The 17,459-nt window shown below is 43.0% G+C and overlaps 1 protein-coding gene and 1 long non-coding RNA gene across 4 annotated transcripts in view; one reads left to right on the top strand and one right to left on the bottom strand.

Annotated features, from left to right (window-relative positions):
• Positions 1-17,459, bottom strand: part of Cpvl (carboxypeptidase vitellogenic like) — a 109,075-nt gene that overhangs the window by 47,481 nt on the left and 44,135 nt on the right. For 2 of the 3 annotated variants that reach the window (XM_059257864.1, XM_059257863.1), the window contains exons 8-11: positions 16,669-16,791; positions 16,160-16,291; positions 10,731-10,829; positions 9,007-9,180 (exon numbers count right to left, since the gene is read on the bottom strand). In XM_059257864.1, the coding sequence (XP_059113847.1) occupies positions 9,007-9,180; positions 10,731-10,829; positions 16,160-16,291; positions 16,669-16,791 (528 nt within the window). The remainder of the gene's footprint in view (positions 1-9,006; positions 9,181-10,730; positions 10,830-16,159; positions 16,292-16,668; positions 16,792-17,459) is intronic. The other variant, XM_059257865.1, reaches the window with a different exon arrangement.
• On the top strand, positions 3,259-3,763 carry LOC131906971 (uncharacterized). The gene is made up of 2 exons (XR_009378257.1): positions 3,259-3,455; positions 3,614-3,763. It is a non-coding gene; the product is annotated as an uncharacterized LOC131906971 (long non-coding RNA).

A 17,459-nucleotide genomic window follows, 5' to 3' on the forward strand; every position in this document is an offset into this window, starting at 1 on the left:
TAAAAAAACAACAGAGGACTATACCTCTGCTCTTTTGGGTTAAGCATTGGCCTCTTAGGTACAGTAACAAAGCACCCACAATAAAAGAGGGCAGAGATCAAGGAGAATTCACCAAAACCAAGAACTGTGGGCCTTGAGGAACACCATGGAGAAAAAACCCTGAGAGTTAGTAAAGTACTTGTATGAACTGTGGAAGAAACGCTTACAGCTACACAATTCAAAGACAAACCAATCAATAAGCGGACGGAGAATGTACATAGAAAGTTCTACAAAGACACAAAAGCAAGCAAAGGAAAACCAGAAAGGTGCCGGGTGCTGGCAGTCTTGAAGAATGTGCACAAACCACCCCAATGCTCTCCTTTCATCCCTTCCTTTTTACCCTCGATGAGTTTGCTTAGACACACAGTAAATGTCATTTCTCCTTTTTGTTTTATTCAACAACTGTTTCATTTGATGCCAGTTCGTTATCCTGAAAACTGGCCTCCTCATATTTTAAAAATACTTTTACATTATTTACTTACTTGCTTACTATTTATTTTCTTATTGAGGGCAATACACGCATGTCATAGTGTGTGTGTGTGTGTGTGTGTGTGTGTGTGTGTGTGTGTGTGTGTAGGGCAGAGGACAACTTGCAAAAGTTGGTTCTCTTTTTCCATTATGAGCACCCCAGAGATCAAACTCAGGTAGTCAGGATTGGCTGGACAAGCACTTTTACCTGCTGAGCCATCTTACTGACCCAGCTTCAAGATATTTGATAATTCCTTATTTATTTCTTATTTTGTAACCCCATTTTACATATTTAAGTATACTATACATAATTATTTTATATGTTTTCTGCATATCAAGCATCTTGACTCTCCACGTCTGTTTACTCTGTATGGCAGCCTGTTTGTGTGGTAAGTAATTTTTTTTTTTTAATTGTGGACTGAGATGCTTAGTCTTTGTTGTCAATTTAACTGTGTTTAGAATCACCTAGGAGACTCACCTATGGCTGTGTCTTTGAGGAAGAGGGTTAACTGAGAAAGGGAGACTTATGCTGAATTTGGGTGCCACCAACCCATAGGCTGGGATCCAGGACTGAATAGAAACAAAAAAGGAGAGCGCCACATGAGCACCAAAAGCCAGATGTGTGGCAGCATTCTCCTGTTTTCTGATGCACGCCGACGGGAGCACAGGCTTGCTACTCTGGCGTGACCCACTCCCAACACCACGCTTTTCTTGACATGATGGACACTGTCCTCTTCAACTATGAGCCTGAAGACATCCTTCCCGCAGGGAGTCACTTTCTGTCAGGTCTTTGGTCACAGAGAAACATGAAGAAGACATAAACATTCATTTTTATTGAGTTTAGCTATGAAAATTCCCAGAGACTAATGTCCTTCTGGGTTTTGTTTGTTTCTGCTGGTTGAGTGGTGACTACCAACATGGGGACCGTGTAGGTACTTCGCCCATCCCATACCTGGTGTTGAGCTTTAGGTTAGGAACCGCACTTCACATGGACCCACAGCACAGTCCCCACCTGAACATCTGGAGAAACAGGTCCCGGTCACAGGATTCAGCCTTTCAGTTTCCTGGTGTTGTTTTTGCTCTAAATCTACATGTGTTGTGACTGTACTTATACTGTATCCTAGAATTAGCTGTCCTCGTTTTGCAGGTGGCTATCCAGTTTTTCAGCAACATTTATTAAGATTATACCTGCTCCTATGTGCTGCCATTTGCAACTTGTAAATGAGCGTCTGACTGTACTTACGTGGCTCTGCTTCTCAGTTCTTTTCTGTTCTACAGATCTATTTGTCTGTTCTATTGCCTGCTCTGTGGGAAGTTTCGTTTCTCTGTTGTACTGGCCACTCTAGGAAGTCTTTGTAAATCCTCCAACAATGTGCATCTTTAACGTTGTATTGATTAATATGAATCTTTTGACTTTTCCTATGAACTTTGGAATCAGCTTATTCACATGTACAAAATGAGTTGATGACAGATTTTGGTGGGTGTTAAGTTGAAACTATGGATCAAGGTGAGATGAGCTGACATCTTGGTAATACTAACTTGGCCTATGCATAAACAGGCAAACTTCTCTATTCTGTGTTGTTTATCTTTTATCAGTTTTGTGAGTTCACATTTCACTAGATCTACACCTAAGTCCCCCTCCCCGTGTGTGTGTGTGTGTGTGTGTGTGTGTGTGTTAATGTGAATAGTGCTGTTTTAATTTCAAATTCTGTTTATTTATTGCTGATAATTGAAAAGTAGTCAACTCTTGTGTATTTGTCTCATATCCTACAACTCTGTCATGGTTATTCAAGGAGATTTTTTCACACTGATTTCTTCAGATCTGTTACACAGCTTATGCTGTTCATTATTTGATTCCCTTTTTTCTTAATCTTTTCTCTTTTTGTTGTTTTTTGGGGGGATTGTTTGTTTGTCTGTTTGTTGTGTGTGTGTGTGTGTGTGTGTGTTTGAAAACAGTTTCTCTATATAGCTCTGGGTGGCCCGGAACTTGCTATGTAGACCAGGCTGGCCTCAAACTCACAGAGATCCACCTGCCTCTGTCTTCCAAGGACTAGGATTAAAGGTGTACCCACTATGCCTTGCTCCCTTTCATTTCATACAGCTGAATTATTCATAGAATGTTTTGTTTTCTTTCTCTTTGAAAATCTTTGAAAAAGTTTCTGACAATGCAGATCTACTGAGAGCATATTTCTTTCTTTCTTTCTTTTTTTAAGAACACCTTGTGTATTAGATACCTGTTTTGTTTATTTGTTTTGCATTTATCCTGTCTAATGTTCTCTGAGTGGTTTACACACAGCATTAATTTGCATAAATTTTCTGTCATTAACTGCTTACAATGTCGCTTCTGTTACTTTTGAAAGATTCTCCCTTTGGTAATGTCATTGCATGAAAGTCACTGTTTTCTTTCTCTTGTCACACGGAAGCTGGACACTGTTTTGTGAGATGAGAGCTGTTTTGTCTGTTTCCTACCTCGGTTTTTAAAGTTTCTATTCTCACTTTCTTTCCTCAGTGGTACCCAGTCTGCTAATGAACCTACCAAAGCACTTCTTAATTTCTGTTATATCACTAACATTTCTGTTTTTCCTCTTAGATTTTCCACATCTCTGTACCCACTATCTACCTGTTCATACAATTTTGTCGTTTTCTATGAAAGTCCTAATTAAGTATCTTCTGTTTTGTTTTAAAATTCCTGGTCTGGAATGTTGCCATTCTTGCACGTCTCATTCTGGTTCTAATGAATATTCAGTGTCTTCAAAGCACACTTGTTGCCTTTAGTTATGCTTGTAAGTTTTTGTTGAAAGGTTGGCGTGTGGGAGTGAGAACTACAATAAATGGGTCAACATACGCAGCTGAAAGACTCTGGGAGCGGGAGGAGCTTCACAGTCTCTCTCTCTCCTGGGAACCTCCTGGTTGTCCCTGCCACTCCCGGTGGAACAAGATGGCTGCAGGTGGGTATAGACGGCCCCAGACTTAGGATGGATCAATTTAGCCTTTTTCAACTTTCTGACGATATGAAAGTGATACTCATTTGCAGAGACTCTTCTTCTATGTCTGCATTCTGACCTTTTCCCAGGTCAGTCACACAGACGACTGTGTTCTCTTGCAGTGCCCTAGTGAGAGCAAGCTACAGCTTCCAACCAGTCCTGCAGCTCACAAGGCGACAGCTACCCAACAGTGCACCACAGGACCAGTGGTTTTGGTTATTGCATTTTGTGATTTCATATCCATTGAACAATAAAATGCAGGAATCAGTCAACATTTAGTTAGAGCAGTGTCCTATTAGATGACTTTTCCCAGCTGCAAACTAATGTGAGTGGATTGAGAAGGCTGAAGACAGGCTGGGCTGAGCACTGTCTGTTAGGTTGTGTTGAAGGCATTTTCAACTAGCACTGTGTTTAATCTCCCATGGCTTTGGGGGAAGGGGGTACAACCCCACCTTAAATCAAGTAGAAGCTCTAGTAGACTATGATCAAACTCCAATAAGTTTGGTGTTGGGAAAATAGTTGCTTTCCCAAGCAGATCCTGTGAAGAGCATAGCACTCAGGCAGGTTTCACAATGTTTCCCCACCCTCTCCACTGACCATGATAAATGCCAGGGGGTATCCCCCAAATAGTCCTTGGAGAGCCTGGATGAACTCTTGAAAGTAAAATTCACAAACGTGTTCAGTCTGGCTTAACTGGGTCCCCAATGTTTTGACTTCTACACACCTCGTACTGGCCTCTAGCCATGTGCCAGTCACAGTTCCACTTCCTGCTAAGGTCCCCAGGTTGTGTTCCAGGCAGGGAGAGATGAGTCTCTATTTGCCTTCAATTTGGAGTTGAGTGACTTACTCTGTGACCTTGTTTTATTCAATGTTGAAAAGAGCTTTTTCTCTGTAGGGATGGGGTGGTGATCTAAACTCAAATTCTAACAGGTAAGTGGGAATCTGGAGGCCTTTTCTGCTTTTGTATGTTTGGGGGTTTCTTGTATAAGCTTGTGTGTGTGTGTGTGTGTGTGTGTGTGTGTGTGTGTGTGTGTGTGTGTGTAGGGCAGAGGACAACTTGCTGTGGAGGTAATAAAATAACCTCAGGAGTTAGTCCTTGACCTCCATCTGTTTTGAGGCAGGGTCTCTTTGTCACTTGCTGCTGCATACTCCAGGCTAGCTGACATGCAAGATTCTGGGGATCCACCTGTCTCTGAATCTCATATTGCCATGGGGAAACTGGGACTACATAGAAGTGGGTTCTGGAAATGTGTACTCAGGTCCTCACACCTACACCTGCATGACAGTATCTTATGGCATGCATTCCCCATATGTAAAGCAAATGTTAAACTCTTGGTCAACATATAATAGGATTGTACCACAGGACTGGCGGGAGCTGGCACAAGCTGTTCTTGAACCCAGTAAAAGGCTTCAGTGGCTAACTTGGTTCAAGGATGAAGCTAAAAACATAGAAAAACAATGGAGGGATAAAGGAATACAAGTCTGCCAGGATCAGCTTATTGGAGAAGGTCAATATGCTTCAGCACAAACACAATGTTTATATGATGTCCAAACCCTAATTTTATGTTGAACAGCAGCCTTGAATGCATGGGACAGAGTTGAGGAACCAGGAAAAAAAACTGAGTCATTTACAAAGGTTATACAAGGCCCAAAAGAATCTTTCACAGATTTTTTACAAAGACTGGCTTCAGCAGTAAAGAGAATGGTCCCGGATTCAGAAGCTAGTAAGATAATAATTGAATCTTTGGCCTTTGAGAATGCGAATGCAGCATGCAAAACAATAATCAGGCCCGTTGGGCCATCCTTCCTGCCTTCTTATATCACTTCTTCACTCTTATGTATAGTGGGCTCTTAGGTAATTTGTCTAAAAGTTCTTGGTAATAGATTATGGCTATAGTCGGGCGGTGGTGGCGCACGCCTTTAATCCCAGCACTCAGGAGGCAGAGCCAGGCGGATCTCTGTGAGTTCGAGGCCAGCCTTGGCTACCAAGTGAGTCCCAGGAAAGGTGCAAAGCTACACAGAGAAACCCTGTCTCGAAAAACAAAAACAAAAACAAAAACAAAAACAAAAACAAAAATAGATTATGGCTATAAACATGTTTCAACTATCAGGGACTACTGTAAATATAATCACTCTTAAACCTCATGAAAACACACCTTTTTTTTTCTCCCATTTTATAACAAAGAAACTGAATCACAAAGAGTTAAAAGAACAGCCTTGAGCCCAAATTCACTGTGTTTTACCTGACTCTGGAGCATGTTCTCTGTCTAGACCACCGCGGTCTTTTATTACATGACCCCTAAAAATCCTCACAACATTCTGACCTGATTTAATCATGAAGAAATTTAGATCTTCCAACAGATTATTCTAGTTGTATAGATCTCAGTTTACTATTCCACCATCCAAAATCGTGGCATCTGAATCTCCTACAATTCATTGTAAGAACACAGCTGTGCTTTCATTGGTTTGCACAGAAACTGATGTTCACATGGAAACACACAACAAAACACTGTCCTAGACACTCCTGAAGGCCTTCCTCATTCTGCCAGAGGCACTCACATTGGCTGAAGAGAAGACAGTACTGGGGAAAGACTCCTGTGTTCATATGAACGGAAACAGGCCCACTGCTTTCTATGACAAATGAGAGCTGAGTCTTACATAAATAGAACATTAAGAACACTAATGTCTGAAGCCAATCTATGTTGTCCTAATCCTGCTATATACACATTGAGGTTCGCCATCAACATCGGACAAGCCAACAGTGATCCCTGCCAGAGGCTTCTGCCAGCTGTCTCCATGAATGCAGGGTCTGTTCCACAGCCGCCCTGTCTAGTTGGAGTTTCGATTGACTGCACAGTTCCTTCTTTCTTCATGGCAACATGCATTATCTGCACCGCTAAACCATTTTCTTTTGCTGGAAACTAATCCAGAATGGAAACATACAGAGACTATTCAGATTTCATTGGAGTTCACATTTATAGGCACTGGGGTCTGAATATTTCTGTCTTTCCCCCCAAATTCTTGTGCTGATACCCAATCTCCAAAGTGGGGACTTGGAAAGTAAGGGGATCATGAGGGTAGAACTCTTGAGAATGAGTTTAAAACCCTATAAAGGAATTCCAGCCAAAGAGAAGCCCGAAAGAAGGCAACAGGAAGCTGACTCACACTCCCACAGCACTCCCAGCAGACAGCAGTACACTTTTGTAGAATGGAAATTACCCAGTCAAGTATTTTATCATGGCAGCCAAGAAGACTCGAGACAACTAATTTGGGTTATAGGGGCAACAAAGGGAGATGTTGAAATATCCAAATGTACGCTAGTTAGTATGTTCCGTTTTATCATCCAGGGCTCAGCTTGAGTCGATTGGTCAACATTTGGAACATTATACCACCAGGAATTCTGTATGCCACACCCTAGCCTCACATGCTTAAGAAAGGGTTCACATTTCAGATGTGTGTGTGTGTGTGTGTGTGTGTGTGTGTGTGTGTGTGTGTGTGTGTAGATACATATCTCCATCCATCCCAGGGCTCAATAAAGAACAGTACTAGAAATGCTTTTCAACAAAGTCACTTTGGATTTTGTTATGGTATCTCTAACTTTTTATGTCTTAACACAAGTGTTACATGCTTTTTTGTTTAATAAATTTGAGGATGATAAATACTGAATTAATTATGATAGGTTTTCTGGGTATATTTTTGATATAGCTAGGGTTTCTTTTATTCATTCCTTGGTCATGGACATGTGCTTTGGGTCTGCACCTGCCTGGGTGTCAGAGCAAGCACCCAGAAGCAGCAGCATGTTATAAAGCTCACCAAAGGGGAAATCACTTGGAGAGGAGAATAGGCTAAGAAGAGACAAGTACCATATTTTCTCAGCAGAGCCAAAAGTGAGGATGGCTAAAATGCTGGCCTGATCTTGTGTGGTCCTTTCTTCCCTAGAGTGTAGGATTTTCTAATGTTCTGCTGGCTAGCAAGACATTACACAAATGTTAAATCCTGTGTACTAGGGGCAGGACCAGAAAAGGTGAGCCTTCCAGGCAGGAATATTCTAAAACACAAACTGGTAAGTATATATTTGTTTAGACACTTCCTGCACCAGAGTGCAGACAGTACACTGAGAATCCCCAAGACCATTCCTACACCGACGTCATAGAGGATGCTTCTCATGCTGGAAAGGAGCTATGGTGATATTTTATTTGTACTGAAATGTGATTTTATTTGTATGTTAATAAATAAAGTTGCCTGGGGATCAGAGCTAATAGCAAACCATAGCAAAATTCTGGCAGTGGTAGCACACACCCTTAATCCCCGATCACATGACAGGCAGATCTCTATATGTTCAAGGATACCACCAGCATGGAGACACATGCCTTTAATCTCAATACCAACCATAGAAGATCTGGAGGTCTGTATAGATGGGCAGTGATGAGGAGGTCATGTGGTTGGGTTTACAACCAATGAGAAGGCAGAACAGAAAGTCTATAAGAAGACAGACACACAGGAAGTAGTTCTCTGGCTGAGGAGGTCAGCAGAGGCAGTGAAGGGTAAGGTTTTTAGCTCTTAGCTACTCCTCTGACCTCTTGGGCTTTTTAACTTGGCAATAGGCTCTGTGTTTCTTATTTAAAAAGACGGTTACATCTACAAGGAGCAGTAAAGGCTGTGACTCTACAGAAGCAGAGTGTGGACAACTTATGAGAGATGAAAATTAAATACTTTGAAGACAAGACTTTGTCTAATTCATACAAGGTGCCTTACAGACTGCTTGGCTTTTGTTCATTCTGGGTATCTCTCTCGCCTCTTCCAGATACAGAAAGGAAGTTTCAGTGGAAGTAATCCTTCATCATTTCTGCACTCATCCTTCAGAGAGGCGCCCACAGGCCATCCCTAGGATGCAGGGGTGCTGGTGAGAGAGTGGTACTAGGAAAGGAGCAATGCACAAGGGACCCAGATCACTTGTTCTTAGCATCCTCCCTCATTGTCAGGGACCAAGGGGCAGTTCACTGTGTTTCCACTGGGGTTTCCTGTGGCCAAGCAATTGGAATATGTCAACCCTAAACATAGTGCCTGCCTTGCTCTGTTTGGAACAGTGTCTTTGCTCACTCCAACGCAACAGCCCAAGAGGGCTAGGCTTGTGGCAGATACAGGCAGAATAATCACCGATTACAGCCAATGGGAGCAATACTTAAGTAGACACATGATGAGGCTGTCATTCACATCATAGAGCAAACAAGGACAACTGATTGTTAGACATGACTGGGCCTCTTCTTGGCTTTATTTTTCCTTAACTAGGAAAGTATGCAAACTGGTGTGTGCCACAGGGAATTTCATTTTCAGAAACAATTAAAAAGACAACTTGGAGAAGTAAAATAAAGAGGGTTATTTCTATTTTATAAATAGAATAGGTGATTTTTTTTTTGAAAGGAAGAAGTAAAATAAGAAATAAAAGGATGTCCTCTTGGCTCACAGTGACCCAGGAGTTCTGAGATGGACCTCCCCGCCAAGGTGCCCTGCTCACCTTGTAGTGATCCATGATCTCAGCTAGCCAGGGCTTCACCGACTGCACTGTGTCCTCTCGCAAGTACTTCTCGACCTCGGCACCGTCACTGAAAGTCCGGTTTCCCACATGGATGGCTTGTCTCACTTGTGGGAGTGACAAGAACTTCCCGTAGTAACCTTGGTCCTCAGGTTCCTGGCAGAAGGTACATCAGATGGTGTCATGGAGGAGGATTTCAGGCATGGCCTAGAGGGAAAGCTGAGACTTTCTCACAACACACAGCACAGTAAACAGGATGTGACTAAACCGTTAACTTGTCCTCAGGCTTGACATTTTAATGGGGCATCCTAGTCAGGTAAGAGGAACCCTTTCGCTGAGGCCAGACACAGGGGATCTCCTCAGTTTGCAGTCAGTATCCAATGTGCCCGGGGAATGGCTTTGCTTTCTCACACTAGTCTTTGCAGCCCTACCGTCTAATTAGCCAGCTCATTGGTGAGAATACCGGAGAAAGGAAAGAGGGTAGACTATGTAAAGCAATCACTCCTTGACCTTGGCTCTGTGCGAGATGGTCAAGCTGCTTTTAAGGGACCAGGGGCAGCATAGTGGTTTAAAGCCATGGTGTACTTGCCATTTTCTGCTGTTCACTAATATCGCTCTGCCTCGCCCCTCCCTCGCACAATCACCTGATTATAATTTATCGGGGGATTATATCATAGACAAAATACTGACACTTAATAAAAGACATAAAGCAAGTTACCCACAGCCCTTTTTAAAAACCAATCCCCCCAAAAAAAAACCCTACTCAAAAGTCTCTGTAATAATCATTAAACTTTAAAGAAAAAGGAGCAAATATTCATTTTTTTAAAAAATCCTCTAAGTTACAAAAATACTGTTTAGGATTTATGTTCAACAATTCTGTGCTTCATCAGCATTTTTTTTTTTTTTGGCTGTGAATATATTACTTTCTACAGAAAAACATTATAATCACAAATTATGTTTTTCTGTTTCCTGCCATGTTTTGTTATTGTCCAAAACCACAGGGCTGGGAATCCCACCAAAAGTAACTTAAAATTTTACTTACAAATAGCTCATAAATAAGGCAATTTAAAAACCGAATGTATTGTCCTGTGTGGTAGACAAAGAGTCCGCACATCCGAACTGCCAAGTGGGCTCTCCTTCTCTTATTCACTTAACTCTACACAAAAGATGTCAGTCAACTCTGGCCTACTTTTATGAAAGAAACTACTTGAATACTTTAAAAAGTATTCCAGAGGCCTTGAAGTGAGGGCAGTCCTAAATGTTCTAAACACCTCAAGTTCAAAGTAAGACAAGGCAAATATTTTCAGGGAGGCTTGGCAGTGTTGATTACCTCAGCCATCTTAAGTGCATAACAAAGAACGTGGATGTTTTCAAGAGACTCAGATTGAAGCCTAAACCCAGCACTCAGGGCTGCAGTCCCAGCCTGCACCCTTCCCAGAGCCCCTCCTCCCAGGGACAAACAAGGTCTAGTAGGGACACTGAGTTAAACAGACACCATTCTGCGCTCTCTAGAATATCACATATTACGGGTGTCACTCTAAGCAGCCATGAGAAACAAGCCCCAGGGGTCAGGAGACAAAATTATGCAATACCCGTTGGACATAGCCATCCAGTTTAAACTGAGCTATACTTTCCAATCAGAGGCTGTTTGGTTTGGCCCAAAGTTGGAAGCAGACATTACTGTGTTTTTAACGTGTCGTTGTTACCGTGCACTGTAAAATGTTGTAGTAATTGGTACACCCTGTCACATTCTGGAAGTAGGATGGCTCATTTGTTAAATCACTGTCCAGCAGCTTATCCAGGATCTAGGTCAGAGAGGGAGAAGGGAAGGACAGTGTCAGGGAGGTCTAGCATGCACAGCCCTTGTTGTAGCATGCAGTAAGGACGTCTTTCTTTCTTACTTTTCTTTTTGTTAGGATGTGTGTATCTATATGTGTGTGTTTATGTGTTTACATATGTGTTCATATGCATGATATGCATTTGCATGCACTCACACATACGTGGAGGCCCAAGGACGACAGCCTTGGGTATCATTCCTCAGGCACTGTCCACTGCTTCCTTTGAGACAGGGTCTCTCACCCACCTAGGACTCGCCAAGTAGGGTAGATTGGCCTCCCCAGCACAAGCCCATGCCACCATGCCCAAGCTCTTGTTTATACTTGGGTTATGGGGCTCAGATTCCAGGTCTTTGGGACTGCATGACAAACACCTTCCCAATTGAGCTCTCTCTCCAGCCGCTATATTTTTAAAACCTTTCTCATTTCACTTCCTGAACATTTGTAACAGGCGAACGACATCTCTCATAGAACTTATGTTCTCGGGAAACAAGCATGGCAAGGCAAAATGCATCAAGTGTTAGAGCCATATGTGCGTTGGGGATGGTAAGGAGAAGAAGAATGGGAGGTGTTATGGGTGTGTGTGCCTACAGGTAGGAAGGGGGCACTGAAAAGCAAAGTTTCACTTAGAAGATGGCATTTGAGTTATGACCCATTGGCTGGGAGAAAGCCAGGAATATAGACAAGCAGGGGAAGACTATTCTAGGCAGAAGACAATAAAACCAGATGCTTCAACTTGGGAGTTTGCCTAGTGAGAGGGGTTGCCTTCACAGGGTCCCTGGAACACTCACCCACAGCATGAGCAGAGAGGGTATGGAATGTGGGCTGAGATTCAGGGTCTTAGAGCTGGTGGCAGGTATCTATAGACTCCAGGTTTCATCACCACCGGGAAAGGTGACGTTCGCCATGGCTGTTGGCTTTTCTTCAGCCATGGGCTGCTGAACAAGGGCCAGCATGGAAGGAACAAAGAAGGAGCATCAGCCAGGGTTTCAGCTTAGCCAAAGAGGTTGGAGGAAGCGTTAGCAGAGCTCAGTGGCTGGAATGTGTGAATGGACCTGGGTTTAGGTTGGGTACTCAGAGAAATGAAGACTTAGGGCTTAGGGCTCACGAAGGTGGTGGTTCAATGGGCTGAGAGGCATCTGAGCTGGACAATGGCTTCAGCTGGTTTGTGAACATAAGTGGGTTGGGGGGATAAGATGTGGTGACTGAATCAAGATATTTCAGCTTCAGAGTGTGGGTGATGGCTCTGGAGCTCTTCAGTTGTTTATTTACTTGGTTGTTTTTCTGGTTTTTGTTTTGTTTTGTAGCAGGAATAAATAACTAAAGGAGAGAACAAGACTGCTAAAGAACACAAAAATTGAGTATTAAAACATCACCCTGGTGGATACTACAGTTACCAGGAATTATATTGGGAGTGATGGTGAGCCAAACCAGCCAGAGAATGTGAAGAGAGACCAGGGCATAAACAACTGGCCTAAACAGTGCTTGGTGGCGCCCTCTGAGGCTGTGAAATAAAATGCTCAGTGCTTTAGGGGGAAGAGAAAAGTGTTCTGGAAGCAGCAGTGAGGAAAGAGGGAGATAGCTGTCCCACCTATGGGTCAACAGGGGAGAGATGCGTGTGTGTGTGTGTGTGTGTGTGTGTGTGTGTGTGTGCCGCATGTTAGGAGAGTGTCAGGCCTGCGTTAAAGCAGGAAGAAGAAGAGAGGAGGAGGTGAAGGTGTGTCTTCTCTTTCTGCTGCTGTTGCTGATGATGATGATGTATTTTAAGAGGGTCCTCTGAAAGGACTGTATGACATGAACGCAACACATTCTGAAAACCATCAAGAATGAGTTAAGTTTATTATAAGATAAAATAGCATTGTCCTAGTGTTGGGTGAGGAAATTGGGATGCGTAGCTTGCCAGGGCACCTGCTGATAAAGGCATGAGTGAGACTCTAGCCCCTCCACGACTTCAACCAGCACCCTCCCTGTCTTCAACACTTCTGGCTGTTCAATGGTCCCACATCTGGCTGTATAGAGATGAGGGGTCTGGATGAAGAAGGAGAAGGGTAAGAAACCATCCAAAGTGAGCTAGGCAAACCAGGGATTCTGCTCCAGGCTACATCTAGAAAAATAGCCATACTCCAGCCTTCACACTGTGGAGATACCTTCATGTTAAACAATGAATCCACAGGCTCATAGCCCAGAGCAGGTGTCTTCCTTTAATTTGCCCACTCTAGGATAGAAGTTGTACTGAATGTGCACATCATTTGTGGAACTCATCTTTAGAAGCCATGCTCAACACCAGTGAGAATGTAGATTAAATCTTTTATTTTTTTTTTCCGGTTTCTTGAGACAAGGTTTCTCCATGTAGTTTTGGTGCCTATCCTGGATCTCACTCTGTAGACCAGGCTGACCTCAAACTCACAGAGGTCTGCCTGGCTCTGCCTCCTGAGTGCTGAGATTAAAGGCATGGGCCACTGCCGCCTGACTAGATTAAACCTTTAAAGAGTCAATTTACTGGGGCTAGGGAGGGAGGTTCATTGATAAGGTTCTTGCCCTATAAGCATGAGGAACCAAGTTCAGTTCTCAGTACCCATGTCTAAACCCTGGAGTAATGGTGCTCACTAATAATGTCCGAGTTTTGGAGATGGAAAGAGGGAGATCCCTGGGTTCTCACGCAAGTGAGAGACCCTGCCTCAAAAAGCAAATTGGAGTGAAGAACACATCTGACATCAACTTCTGTCCTCCACAGGTGCATACGTAAGCACACATCTGTGCTGGTATGTATGCACATGCACATACATGTGTGCATACATGCTAATTTTTAAATGAAAAAAAGTAAAATAATAGGTTTGCTTTCACCAAGAAACAAAATCACTTGCCGTCTAACAAGTAATGCAGGTAGTTTATTCAGTCTTTTGAAATCTACTTTCTAATCAAAACTTGTTTCACAGAGAATGTTCTGTGATTCAGAGCGTCGTCAGGAAGGAGAGAGGAGGGATCAGAGATCAGCCATTTTACTCTTAGAGAATTGTGAGGAGGCCCCAGGAGTTTTATGGAATACCCAAGAACTACTGCAGAAGGGAGAAACACTGGGCTAGGAGTCAGGCCAACCCATCCCAGCCTTAGGCCTCCCACAATCTACAGGTATCCTTCTATGATTCATGACTCTCCTCTGTGCCCAGCATCCCCACCAGTGCATTTGCAGGGATGGCATCACCTGTCTCCCATGTTCTTACCAGCTGTTACTGCTCTTTTACTAATTGATCCATCTTAAAAAATCAGAACCCTGGGTCAGGAGGAGGAGGCTCAGCCATGAAGAGCACTTGCTGTTCTTGCAGAGGACCCATGTTCAGTTGCCAGCACCTACATGGTGGCTCACAACCAACTGTAAATCCAGTTCCAAGGATGTGATGCCTTGCTCTGTCCTCGAGGAGCACCAGAAATGCATGTGGTACACATATATACATGTGAGCAAACACTCACACACATAAAATAAAATAAGTAAAATTTTAAAATAAGAGTCAGAACATCAAACAGGCTGAGTCTGTTGGACTTGAGATTTGGATATCTGTGTCCTTTCGAACTGCACAATGTCTTAGCATCTTTGGCTAATATACTAAACACTGCTTTGTCTGTTTCCTTTGAAAACTCAGAGGCTTTGATCCATCTCAAGATCTTGGATCAGTGATTGAAGAGACATCTCATACCTTCAAGGAATGACAATGGAGGTCTTTTAAGTTTCTACTGAATTTGGTTTAGGAGAGACTCCTGGGCCATGGACTCACTGTCTCCAACTGCACAAAATACTCATACTTTTCAATAGTTTTCCCAGCCTGTACGTGTCAGAGCTGTCACATCATGTGCCACGGACATCATTTTACCTCCTTCTTTCAGGTCTCTCAGCTGGTCTTGACACTGCTTAACAATCTCTGTGAGCTCCTTCAAGCCTATAGCAAATGTCTCTCTCTCTCTTGCAAATTAGTCTCACGCCACATAAAGCTTGGTAGTAATTCTCAATTCTCAAGCTTTCCTCCTTTCCCTATCCCTAGCATAGCAGGCAGCCTAAAGCCCAAAGCCTATCTGGAAGATACTATTAATGTCCATGAAAGCATGTATGATCTTACATGCTCACAAGACAATCCCGGTTCCTTCGTGTTTACATCTGCACAAGGCATCTGACTCCATGTGTTTGCAGCCACATCTGGTACCCTAACACAGAAAGGAGTCGGTCAGCATTCTGCCTAGGGCTGGGACTTCCCTCTCTCAAGCCATCTGCACAGCTTGCTGTTCCCAGACTCCATAGCAAACCAAGCCACCTCCATGAGGGGTCCCATTAGTGTCCTGCAACCCTACTCATAAAATGAGCATCACTGGAAAGCTGCCCCTTTTCTCCCCAGGTTTGCATGTCTCCTGTTTGGGTCATAATTGGCACATCTGATGCCCCTGAAATTCTATTAACATCAAGCCTTGGTCACAATGACTTTAGGTACATGGAATATGAGTCTAATAGCAAGCGTACTGAGGTCCTCGGAGTCCAGCCCTTGTCTCATCTACCAGCATGTCAGGCAGGATGGCTCTATAGATGTGTAGCAAAATCACCAAAGGAAGATTGCTTACTCTGCTTTTGCATTGGCTGAAACATGCAAGTTCCTGTATCAAAGTGTTAAGTATAACCGCACACCTTAAATAACCCAAATCCAAAGAAAAACAAGCGGGTAAAGCCTCAAATCATATCATCATTTTGTTCAATTGTTAGGTTAACTGGGTAATAATATTCACACACACACACACACACACACACACACACACACACACACACACACTATTTCTGTTGGAAGATCTTTCCCATTACACTACATTTTGTAGTCTTTGATCCTGACACTTGAAAGCATGGGACTTTGGTTACACACCAGGTCACTTCTCCAGCTGGAGCCCTGCTTGTGGACATAACCCTTCTAAATGTTTCCAAGCATCTGTTGAAGCTCAGGCATCCACTTCCCAGGTTGCCTTGCTTCTGATTTCCATATGCTACAAGACCCCTTCAGATCCCACACAGCATTTAAGGAAGTCAGAACAGCTCATGAAAGACACAGATAAGCATGCCAGGATGATCTCGGGTTGAAAACAGCCAAAGTGAATTCAGAGAAATGCAGGCAATGCTTTTCTTCATGCCCACTCATCCCTACTCCTGATCTTAGACAGAGGAGGGGATAGATACCATCCCCAACGCTGGAACAGCATGGTGTGCCTCCTGACCCCCCCATCCTCAGATGGTTTTAATTGCTGTAGGGCAGCCTGGGGGCCCCAGAACTCACTTCAAAGGCCTTCAGCCACTGCTGATCTTTGATGTATTTTATGCACTTGTTGCACTGCTTCTGGAAGTGCTTTTGCTGCTGCTCATCCAACAAGCCAATTTGGTACAGGAATGTTGCATACCCTCCTATAATCTGGGGACAGAAGAGACAGGCATGAACACCAGAGAGAAGAGGTCAGGACACCCTGTGCCTCGAGAAGAAACGCTTTGCAATGACCTATTAATGTTTGTTGGAATTAGTCAAGGTGGACAATTATACACAGAGACATATACAACAGAAAAGTCATACATACAGCACAACACACACAGATGTACAATCTGGCATCGGCAACCAATGAGGCTTGAACGGTAAGTTGACACACTGAAAGGTTTAGTTAAGAATTAGATCGGAGCTAAGTTAACATTGCCTTTTAACAAGTTAGGCCTCTGAGGTAAAAGTGGTGTTCATCCAATTCAAAGGAATTAGTCTCTGTAAGGGACAGACTGAGAAAGAAAAGGTGGGTCACCAACCGATTCGGGATCAGAGTATGCATCTCCAATGGCAATTCCTTCCAGGCGGATCTTGAACTCTCTCACGGGGTTGAGGGAGTGGATATAGTGTGCTATGGCCGGCACATACTTCCCTGCATAAGACTGAGAAGGACAGATGTTGAAATGACAGTCCCAAATTGATCCACACACAGCTGCATGTGCTGAAGCTAATTAACAATAATTATTTCCATCCATACCTTCTGCTCACTTTGAAAATTCTACAGTAACAAAGAGCTTTACTCTTACCTCTGTTCTCATACCATATGGCCCCAAGTGACATGGAAAACACATAAATACCATGTTATCATGGAACATTCTAATGTCCTTCAAAACAAAAATGAATGACCTAGAGCACTGGACACACAATTCTATCACCTGCTGGGTGTCTCTTCCCACAGTCTTCTATTCCAACTTTTACTAAAGGAAAGAAAGAAAAAAAAAAAACCTCAAGTCTAAACCTAAGACTTAAAAATCTGCATAATGATGCAAAATTTAAAATCAGTATGTATTAAAGGAATAGGAGAATGGGCCAACCCAATAATATTGGTCACAGATTTTCTTTGAACTTATCTGTGTGTTCCAGCTTTTTCTAGTACAGGATCCTTTTTCCAGGCAAATTATTTTATGGGCCATTTTTCTTCTAACAACACAGTACTTCCACTTTCAAACTAGTTCAGCAAGTGCTATTATTGGTTCAGTTATACAGCTTTATTTTTTTTTTATTACATTATTTTATTAGGGGCGTGAGTCAGAGTCAAGTCTCTCCTTCC

This window comes from Peromyscus eremicus, chromosome 3, assembly GCF_949786415.1.
Source record: "Peromyscus eremicus chromosome 3, PerEre_H2_v1, whole genome shotgun sequence".
NCBI classification, from domain to species: domain Eukaryota; kingdom Metazoa; phylum Chordata; class Mammalia; order Rodentia; family Cricetidae; genus Peromyscus; species Peromyscus eremicus.